General features: G+C 36.2%; 1 protein-coding gene across 1 annotated transcript in view; it reads right to left on the reverse strand.

The window, feature by feature from the left end:
• Positions 1 to 2,400: 2,400 nt before the first annotated feature.
• Positions 2,401 to 12,088, reverse strand: part of Smp_147740 (hypothetical protein) — a gene marked incomplete at both ends in the record, with an annotated part of 33,472 nt that continues 23,784 nt past the window's right edge. The window contains 5 exons of the mRNA XM_018796347.1: positions 2,401 to 2,572; positions 3,384 to 3,482; positions 9,389 to 9,528; positions 10,425 to 10,496; positions 11,145 to 11,267. Of these exons, the coding sequence (XP_018650569.1) occupies positions 2,401 to 2,572; positions 3,384 to 3,482; positions 9,389 to 9,528; positions 10,425 to 10,496; positions 11,145 to 11,267 (606 nt within the window). The remainder of the gene's footprint in view (positions 2,573 to 3,383; positions 3,483 to 9,388; positions 9,529 to 10,424; positions 10,497 to 11,144; positions 11,268 to 12,088) is intronic.

Below are 12,088 nucleotides of genomic sequence, written 5' to 3' on the forward strand. Positions count from 1 at the left end.
GAAATAACACTCAAAGGATGTTGAAGCTTTGGGTGCCTGCATGTGCATTCAAAATACAACATGCTTACTGATGAGATTGATGAGTTTTAGTACGATCATAAGGTTTCATTTAATTACCATCACCGTTCTAAGCTTCATTTTAGAGAAGATATTGAATATCTTAGCTGAGTATGTGACAACTAACTGTCAGATCACTACCTCACTAAATACTGAAACAACAATATGAAACTGTACTGTGTCCTCATAACTTTCAATTATGAAGAAAACTCGCTTCGTAAGGCGTTTGCCTATACGAAGTTTTCAATATAATTAGCACCATTCCTGAGAGAATCCACGAAAACATCAAAGAGCGAATAAACGCGACAAACTGTCAAACCATTTGATTTCGGTCTAAATTTCAACTGAACTTACGTATCGAATAAACAATATTTCATATATTCCTTTAACGTGGTATTTCTAGCAAGCTATTGATATCAATCTTCACAAATGACTTAAAATTTTCATAGTTGTGGCGTGAGTCAATTGAAGCTAGACCACCATGGAAAAGCTGGAAGTACTGGACGGCCGTTTCGTCCTACTATGGGACTCCTCGTCAGTGCTCATCTACGATCACGCACTCGCGATTTTCGGACCCATGACCTAACAGTCTCGAACCAGAGCCCATAACCGATAGACCACTGAGCCGACCGGTATTCAACGGTGTTAATGTCTAACTTCAACTGATCCACGAAGTTGGGCAACCGTTCACCAACTGTCTTCAGTGGTCTAGCTTCAATTGACTAATGCTTTCAACTATGAAAAAAGAAATCTCCACAAAACTTCTTTTAAAATTTTTCTATTTTATTGATAAATTGATTGGTATATTATTCAGAAACTATGTACATATGATGAATGTAATATACCCCTGTATTTTATCACCATGGTATTCTTTAAAATTTGAATGAATAACATCTTTCATGTATACCACAATAAACAATTCCGAAATTAAAATGCTGAACACCGTGTGAAGATTCAAAACCTTTTGAACTAAAAGTACGTTTAGAATTTTCTTACTTCATTCTGAGGTATCTCAGGGTTGATTTGTTCTGATAAACAACACAATTGACTTCCAAACGGTGTGGAAGCATTTGGTTTACACTCTAGTGGATATCGCGTTTGTCTTCTCAACTCCTTATCATTTAAAACTGTAATGAAAATATACGTTGATCGCATTGGGTTTTCGAAAATCAATATAACTTGAATTTTAAACGGGATGACTACTGTTAAGCTGAAAATTGATTTCAGTGTATTTCTGTCAATTATGAATACTTACTTACTTTACTTACTTACGCCCATTACTCCCAATGGAGAATAAGCCAAAGACCAGCATTCTACAACACACTCTGTTCTGAACCTTCCTTTTTTAGTTCTATCCAACTTTTGTTCATTCTTCTCATGTCTGTCTCTATTTCTCGCCGTAATGTGTTCTTTGGTCTTCCTCTTCGTCTTTGACCTTCAGGATTCCATGTGAGGGCTTGTCCTGTGACGCGATTGGGTGATTTCCTCAATGTGTGCCTAATCCACTTCCAGCGCTTCTTCCTGATTTCTTCCTCTGCTGGAATCTGGTTTGTTGTCTCCCACAGTAACTTGTTGCTGATAGTGTCTGGCTATCGGATCCGAAGTATCTTGCGTAGACAGCTGTTGGTGAACACTTGTATCTTCTGGATAATGGCTTTCGTAGTTCTCCACGTCTCCGCCACATACAATCTTGACATTTGTATTGAAAACTCCGATCATGGTGTTGGTTGACAATTGTTTCGAGTTCGAGATGTTCCTCAATTGTGGATATGCTGCTCTAGTTGTGCCATTTGATGACCTAAAATAGTATACTCATACCTATCGATAGTAAATTTCTTTATCAATGTCTTACTGTTTATCACATCGCAGATACAACCACTTATATATAAAATCACAACATCTACACCTATATTCGACTTGCCACATTCATATGAGAATAGTTCACCATTATAATGTAAAATTTTCAGACTAGAATCTACTAATTTTCACATAAATCAGACGCCGTCTCATTTGATTGTAAGATTTAAAAAAACATCCACACATTCTCAATTTGAATGATCAACCTGAATGAACTACTATCCTCTGAATTTCGCAAAAATACATGTGAAAAGCACATCTACATTTATGCTGTTTACATCCGGATGAGTTAAATGGGAAACCCACAATACCGTCAGTATTTATAATGCGCCAAAATATCTACGATTAGCACCATTGGTCTCAGTTTACTCAAATCTCAATGGTTCATAGAAACAACTCACATACACAAACATTTCTCAATTGTTCGTGACCGATTTTTATATCCGATTGTCATGCCATTTTGATTCAAAGATTTGGGGAGATATCTTAAAACCTACCTGCAGATATAATCTCACGACCGAGAAGCCAACCGAAAATTCCGTACTTTTCCGACATTGAATGTGATTCACTCCAAAACGGTGGATGTAATATCCCAGAAAATATAACAACTACACGACTTCCAACGGCAATGACAGGATAAAACAAATGCAACTGATCGCTAAATATATGTAAATATACAAAGGAAAATTTATTTATTCAGAATGATTTATGCATTTTTAAATCATTAGAAATGACTGAATGGGTAGACCTGTCATTGAAGTAATATGATGTTTGTCTATTCACTGATGACATATCGAATATCCTATTTCATAGAATGAAATTCAAGTAGAGTTGCCGAACTTAGGAGACTCAAATCGTGTAAGTTTCTTGCAATGCAAATATTCGAGATCAACCGTCCTCCTGATGACAGATACATTCAAAGCGCAACACAAAACGGAAGAATAGATGTAGTATTATGTTAAAGATCGTTATTAGCACTGTTATAGTAATAAAACTTGTCCTAAAATTGGTGATATATCATGAAATGACAATCAAATCCATAAGATGTTGCGTGGAAATCACATCATTGTCTACAGTAACTCTGATGAATGGAACAAAATTTAGTGTAATTGTTTCAATCATGTTAACGTGCCTATTTTGCAAGTTACATATGATTAAATCTATATTTGCATTATGTGATTACATCAGATCAAAGTAAATTGTACCGTCTGCAGTTTTGACCTCGACAAACACGTTTCGTTTTCTTCTACTGTTAGGACAATTTTTAAAAGTGAAAGAGGATTTGAATATTGACTGTCAAATGAAGTGAGTTATATCACCCATTTCATAATGATTCATAAAACCACTAGTTGAGTCATAACTAGTTGTGAATTGCGATGTCATAAACGGTACTTATCCTATAAACATAGGGTTTATTTTGCATGAAAGTGTGTAGTAATTATGATACATAGTAACAAAGTACAACTCACAAGTCCAGTAACATTGAGTCTTCTGATGAAGATGTTTTAGTTCGAGCTTTCTGAGAGTAGTAGGCATTTATAAAGTAGTTATTCTCAGAAAGTTCATTCTGAAAGAGAAACCAAAACATTTATTAACTATTTTGACAGTTACCGATTTGTCAAATGAAAGAAATTGTTATCGTTTCAACTGTCTCAACTCAACAGCTTTCATTTCCTCGGATGCTGAAATTATTGTTACCAATAATCCATAAGATTGTATGAAGGCAGTACAAACAATTGTGTTAACCACAATCAATGCAATCCTCTGATAAATGATCTATATGGAGATCTGGGGTATATTAAGTCAAATAGCTTAATGGCAGACTTGCATTTCTATTGTTCAACAACTACATTTATTCTAGTACTGAAATAATGAGAATTGTTAATGTCACTCATGACACTTTGGAATAATCCCTCTGAATGATAACACTTCTGAAGAATAATGTGTGAGAACACATGACGTTTCCCCCACTCTCTTTATTTTCCTACCATTAAAAGTCTCAAATCTATCAATTTATTTAGTGTTTGTAATGTAAGCGTATTCCTTTCCTTGATTATTTTCTCACATGTATTTGAACGTGTTTATAGATCTGTTTTTAATAGTGCCGTCGAAAGTGAAATGTGGAGCTTATTATTCTTAGACTTGTCATAAAAAATGTATACCCGAAGTCGAGAACTCGATTAGTGTATCAATAAGCAGAGCAAACATCTCAACTACTACACAGTTTAAAATGAATCTTTGTCTTTACATATTGATAGCGCTTCTACAAACTCCACTCACGTTCAAGTAATTATGGTGAATTAGCCGTTTACTCATAGACGTTTATGAGAATAACGAATAATTTTTCAATGACTCTGACACATCGAAGCCAGATTCTTCAGTTTTGGTTCCACATAGTTTGATATGCATGTGCGATGACTCATTTATATGCACTGCTATTCGATCAATATCTTTGCTTCGATCTGCCTTACTATTTGCATGGAAATCAAGCTTGTTACGATACATCCTACATATCAAACACGTTTTGTGTCGACAATGTAGAACTACAGATGATGAACGTAATAGGCTGTTTTAAGGCGAAATAGGTGTAGGACGTAAAACACAAACATTAGCAATAAGAATCTTAAAGAGAGACACTAAAACGTCCACATGAAGTGGGCAGTGGTGACGCTACTCAGAATAAGTAGACAGAGCTTTGCAACTAAACCATCTAGCTCAACAAGCTCACTACTTCAAAATATGGTGATACATATACATATATATATTCACGCTGTTCTATTGATAAGTTGACAACAATTACATGAGTTGAATGATGAACAGATTTATAGGAAAGCTCATATTTTCTCAATCACATACAGAGAATCCTCTACTTGGCTGAATCATCGATCATCAAGTTAAGAAATAATAAAATATTTAGTGTTACACTTGAGGAACATACTTCGAGTATTATATCTGGTTCTTTATTCACTTTATCGAGAAATGCTGAATCAACCATTAATGCACTGATGTTGGAAACCTGAATAATGCAATCGGTTAATATTCACACTATCTATCAAAACAAGACAAACGGTTGAAATAGCTTTTTGCTTGTCATCTTCACTGCTCCATGACCGTTGAGACAATAATTTAGTCAATTTGTGCTTCATTTCGTTGAACATTTGATTCACCTATTCAATATAAACAGATGTAACGATCAAAGTGATGAATAAATAAAAGATGCACGTTATCAGTGGTTGTTCGAATTTTATTACATAATTATCAAGTAGTTGTACTAATAATAAATAGTGATTCACATTCTCTCCCATATTCAGCACATTTCACAATTGTTCCAGGTACATATTTACACAAATTTCATCAAAGCATCCAATCAGATATGCATATGTTAAAGGAGAAAATAAAATTTTCGAACTCCGCCTTACATTGATACTGGCTAGTAGTAGAATCAAAGACGCACGTTTCGTCCTATTTGAAACTCGTCAGCTGGATGTACCAGCCACTGAGTTCGAGTCCCATAATGAACATCAACTTTGAGATTCAGGTACATCCAGCTGACTAATCCCATATAGGACGAAGAAGCGCGCGTCAAACTGGATTCTACTGCTAGCCACTATCCATCTCTGCTTACCACGCTTGTGAATTGAGGCTATATCGAGGCAATACGCACAGTATGCACATATGCCAATTAGAGACTGACCAGTTGCAGTCCTAACACATCGATGGGAAGATTCAGACAAACAATACTAAATGAATTTTAATTCCGCCTTTCATTATTTGTTAGTGTTTTCATGACTATATTTTGAACATATCACTGTCGTGATTTGCCATATTTGCAAATATGAACCATAGATATATGATAAATTATAGAATTCGAGACTCACTTCATCTTTTGTAGTCTTACTTATACTAGAATATTTGTGTTCTTTGTTTATTGTCCACCAGAAATTCTCCTTCGTTTCCCCGAAGCATGTTGGTGGTTTTTTATCTTGAATTTTTTTCGGTAGAAAGACATCAACATGTTGTTACATATATACTTCCAGTTATACACAGACAACTTTCAATACTTTTAATCATAATTAAATGTAAATTCAACAAGTACCACCACTCATCTTATCCTCTGATCATATGGATCATATTGTTCATACTTCCTCTACTCTATTTGTACATTTTTCATTGTTCATACTGTTCAAAATGATAAGGAATGTCATAAGCTTCAGTTGAACTGCACTTTATCGTTCTACTCATACAGAAAAACCTAACAGACATGAAAAGTGAGGAACAATCTGACTGCATTACACGACTTCGTGCCTTTTGAAATTTCAGCATGCAATAACTGTGGATATATAATGCCAATTTATTTGCAAATTAGTTTACGGTCAGCTTAACTACTTCTCCCAATTACTTTGTCAAGATTTATATTCCGACCTGCATTCAAATAAGGTCGACATATATGATACTGGATGTATCAATTATCTGAAATATGTTCCATCGTGTTTATTTGTCTTCTATCTACTTTACAACTTTATTTAAAGATAAAGCAATCAGCCTATAAATAGTCAAACTATATACTTATGTTTATTTAACTGCCTATGGTACTCACCATTATTTGTAGGATAAAAGTCTTCAAAATATTGCTGTAAGTAGTTCCGCATTTTGTACAAGAAATCTATCACTACCATATTATGTATGTTTCTATAAGAAAAATTACAAAAACCGCGTACTCAATTCATATACCAATAGAATTTAATTTAGAATCAACAGTATTTATCGATCCTCAACGTCGATGTCGACAATTCTCAACAACTAAGTTTATGAGACAGATATAGTATGAAACATACACAATGAACACTCTTCATATATTTTCTTGTCCGCAATCTTCGTCTTATCACTTTGATGGGAAATCATTTAATATATTATTCATTTGTATACTCTCTCTATATATACAGTGATCAAAGTGATTTTAATCAACTCATATCAATCTTATTATTTTCAACACAATTCATTCATCCTGAACTCCGCCTGTAGCTCTTCTAGATTTACTGCCGGTCCCAAGCCCTATGGGAACCCTGGACAAAATTCAAGAAAGGAAGAACAAGAAACTAGCAATTAACAACAACCGATCACGAGCAGAGAAAGTCAAAGCACAAGCAGACTACGCAGAAGCAAACAGGGAAGTGAAGAAAAGCATTAAAGCCGACAAGCAGAAATACATGGGAGAACTAGCAACGACGGCGGAAAAATCCGCAAGAGAAGGGAATGTGAAACAATTATATGATACATCGAAGAAATCGGCAGGGAGATATAGCAAACCAAGGGGACCAGTCAAGGACAAAGAAGGAAAGACAATCACTGAGATTCAAGAACAGAGGAAAAGATTGGCAGAATACTTCGAGGAACTGCTGAATAGACCAGCCCCATTGAATCCACCGAACATCGAAGCAGCACACTCAGACCTTCCAATAGATGTCACTCCACCAACGATCGAAGAAGTCAAGATGGCCATCAGACAAATCAAAAGTGGGAAGGCGGCAGGACCTGACAATATACCAGCAGAAGCACTGAAGTCAGACATTGAAATAACTGCAAACATGCTTCACCTTCTATTCAAAAAGATTTGGGAAGAGGAACAAGTGCCAACGGACTGGAAAGAAGGATATCTCATCAAGATACCAAAGAAAGGAGATCTGAGCCAATGTGAGAACTACAGAGGTATCAGTTTGTTATCAGTACCAGGAAAAGTTTTCAACAGAGTGCTGCTGAATCGGATGAAAGATGCAGTAGACGCCGTACTTAGGGATCATCAGGCTGGATTCCGTAAGGATCGGTCGTGCACAGACCAGATTGCGACACTACGGATCATCGTTGAACAATCAGTTGAGTGGAACTCATCACTATACATCAACTTCATTGACTATGAGAAGGCGTTTAACAGCGTGGATAGGAGAACATTATGGAAACTTCTTCGACACTATGGAGTTCCTGAAAAGATTGTCAACATTATCCAAAACTCATACGATGGACTACAGTGCAAAGTGGTGCATGGAGGACAGCTGACAGATGAATTTCCAGTAAGGACCGGAGTCAGACAAGGCTGTCTACTCTCCCCATTCCTCTTCCTTCTAGTGATTGACTGGATTATGAAGAATTCGACATCTGAGGGGAAATACGGAATACAATGGACTTCTCAGAATCAATTAGATGATTTGGACTTCGCAGATGACCTAGCCCTCCTCTCTCAAACACACGAACAAATGCAGATGAAGACCGCAAATGTAGCAGCAGCCTCCGCATCGATAGGCCTCCACATTCACAAAGGAAAAAGCAAAATTCTCAAATGCAACACGGAGAACACCAACCCAATCATACTTGATGGCAAAACTCTGGAAGAGGTGGAAACATTCAAGTACCTGGGGAACATCGCTGATAGACAAAGAGGATCGCATGCAGATGTAAAGGCGAGGATTGGCAAAGTAAGGGCAGCATTTCTACAATTGAACAACATATGGAACTCAAAACAACTCTCAACCAATTTCAAAGTCAGAATCTTTAATACGAACGTAAAGACATTCAGTTCTACTGTACGGAACTGAAACGTGGAGAACTACTACATTTATCGTCAAGAAGGTACAAGTATTTATAAACAGTTGTCTGTGCAAAATACTCAACATCCATTGGCCGGATACTATCAGCAACAGCGTTTTATAGGAGAGGACAAACCAGCTTCCAGCTGAAGAGGAAATTAGGAAAAGACGTTGGAAGTGGATAGGACATACATTAAGGAAATCACCAATGTGCATCACGACTAAATCCCTAACTTGGAATCTGGAAGGGAAGCGGAAAAGTGGAAGGCCAAAGAACACATTACGCCGGGAAATAGAAGCAGATATGAAAAGGATGAACAGCAACTGGAAAGAACTGGAAAGGAAGGCTCAGGACAGAGTTGGATGGAGAATGCTGGTGAGCGGCCTATTCTCCTCGACCAGGGGTAACGGGCGTAAGTAAGTAAGTAAGTAAGTCATTCATCCTAAACGCTATGAAACAAACTGTGATTATAGATTGAGAGGATTTTGTGGATAATTGCACAACTTCAATTCACATAAAGATTGAATGTGGACAAAATGATTGGTGTGTAATGAAAGACATGTCAAACGGTCATCTTGTTTTCTGATGAAAAGTATTATTGTTGTTCCGTTTTACGCCTAACGTGTATATAGAGACTCGAGTTTTCACCGGTTATAATCTTGATTTAAGTAATTACTGAGAGTGAATCATTCTGTTATTAGGAATATTTACATCACACTGTATTTCCTTTAATAAGTCTCTGAGATTGTCATACGTTATGTACATTTTCTATCAAATTACTCTGAACATTGAGTGCATGAATGAGAACAACAGAATGCAGATAAGATGTGACAATATGGTATTTAAGAAAGCAACCTGTTTCTGAAAGAATAAAACTCGATTTCGAGAAAATTACTTTCTTTCGTCTTCTGTGTTTATTTTTGAACTGAGAATATCGCAAGTCCTCTGCCAAGCTTCTTCTGGTTCGATAGTAAATTCCCATTCGTTATACGATTCATTTCCGAATACATTTCTAAGTAAGACATCCCAATCGATCTGGTCAAAATAAATAATTTGAAATTAGTTTACAAATTCAAGGAGATGTGTTATGTTTGACACAATGTTCCACTGTTATCATGTTATCGGAAACAGTCACTTACGTGAACTGCACACTGTGGTGTGTGTTAATGTTCTACTGTTATCATGTTCTCTGATGCATTCGATTACGTTGACTGCACACTGTGGTGTATGCTAATTTTGTCTATCGACCTAAGTAGTGTGTAACAACAATCAGAAGTTGGATGTCTGCCAAAAGATGGTTGAGAAGATTGCACTTGCAAAAACAGGAAGGGAAGCATAAATGAATTGAGAAATGGAAGAAACATGATAGATTTGCAAATGAAGTGTTCAATGTATGGTTTTCACAATTTGTTAAAGAAAGTCGCATTAAACAATGGCATGGTTATCCCCACTAGTTCTTCAATCACTACCAGCATAACACTCAACGACTTTCACGAAAATATTTCAGTTGCTCCATGAAGCAATCTTGAAGTTAGTGTTCATCGTTTGTTCAACCGATTTTCAGTTACATATCTGTTAGTGAAAACCGTGCATTAACCGCTTCCATGCACCAAAATTGGAGTAAGCATTTTATCCTTAGTTCTCCCGATGTTTCATTGTGTTTCACCTCGTTCAATACGTGGACACAACCACAAATCTCATGCAGTTGAACTCACTTTTAATAGAATATTTTACTCAATGTTAGTATTAAACACAAATATCTTAGTTCAATCAGACCTTCAATCCATCCTTGTCTCTAGCACATGAAAACATCGTATAATCTTTATATTCACACACTTGCAAACTGGAGTGAAGAACATTGAATTCTTCACATGATTCCTCATGTCAGTGAGTTATCAAACTACTACAAAAATGATCCTATTTCAACTTACAATTGGACAGTTTGTTGTCAGATAGTCATGACTGACCCTCTTTGATTCACTAACCACGGTTGTCTTCTGTATCTAAAACAATATGTCCACATGATGAACAAAAGCAATTATTTGATGCATGATATTCGAAGAAATTCAAACAGTATGATCAAGAATTGACAACGATTTCAAAACTGGATACACACGGATACTCGGAGGTCGTTAGTTTGTACTGGTCCATAAACCTGTTGTTAATATTCCCTTTAATTCAATTCATCTGATTCTGCAATCTACTTTATACAGTTGAGATCAGTATTATCAATTTCTCAAGCACCCTCGTTCGTCCAACACTACTAGTACTGGTTTAACCTAACTGGTTCTCTGAAATCTATAATCTTTTGTGAATACAGTGCAATAGTTTCATAGTTATCTTTCTAATAACCGAAATATATACTGTTTTATACTCAGCAAGCAACATAACTAAATATGTCGTTGTAAAGTAAGAAATAGAGTGCTCATTTATTCACATGTTCACGGAAATTATGTATCATGAGTTCTATATGATGATTACTGATAATAGCCTCTATCGTATTGGCCAAATACCGCGCTTCTCCACAGACTTAAAATATGTTCTTCTCAACAACGGCCCGGTTCACCTCTTATTAGGTACTGTAATCCATAAGAATTGTTTGATAATTCAACTGTCAATAAACATCAACAGATCATTCTCGGTTGACTCACGTTTTTTAATTCCGAATACAATTCGAAAACACCGTCCATCATATTTTCATTAGATTTTAGTTCTCCTACATTTTCTAAATATTTGAATATTAGTTCTTTCACTTCGCTGTCCTCTTGAATTGACTGTTGGCAATGAAAAGCACAAAACACAAATTTCCTCATCATCATTTACCACATGCACTTAAAAATTCATGAATTGTGGTTCGAATGAAAAGAATAAATCACAAAGTTACTCATTCGAATACAAACGAAGGTCATTTAACGAATGACTCTGGGTACAACGCTTCCATCGATGAAAGTAAGATGGATTAGACTGTCTCGTCTCGTTATGATGGTAACAAGTACAATGTAGATTAGATTAGAAGGATTGTTCAGTACATAATATGAACATGTCAAGCTCGATACGTAGACTTCCTGATTCGAAGAATAAACACTAGCACATCATTGGAGAATTATACAGGTGATAATATAAGGGTTCAGTAAATTCATCATTGGTTACGAGAGAGCAATAAACAGCGTGCGCGATTGTACTACCAGAAACTCGGATATCTACCAAGACTATAAGTGAAAAAGCACAATTACAGACAGATATTAACATCATGAATAACACTTGACAGTACAATTTTGACTGGCAATGTTCGGTTCGTGACCTTTGTTCAACTCGTTTTACCAAACATAACTTTATGGATATTTGAAGCAATGGATTTTGCTTGTCGAATCTGCTTTCACAGACCCATGACGACTGGCACATATTAGAGTTGTAATCAGAGAAGTGCTTTGTGGTGATTATAACAAGATAATAGTCGAATCCATGGGTTAATTGAAGCTAGACCACCATGGAGAACCTGAAAGAACGAAAGGTCCTGTGTTTGGATCTCGTGGGGTGAGATCTAGGATACACACTGCTGAGAAGTCCCATTCTGTGACGAAAAGGCCGTTCAGTG

The sequence above is a fragment of the Schistosoma mansoni genome, chromosome 2 (genome assembly GCF_000237925.1).
Source record: "Schistosoma mansoni strain Puerto Rico chromosome 2, complete genome".
In the NCBI taxonomy this organism is placed as follows: Eukaryota; Metazoa; Platyhelminthes; class Trematoda; order Strigeidida; family Schistosomatidae; genus Schistosoma; species Schistosoma mansoni.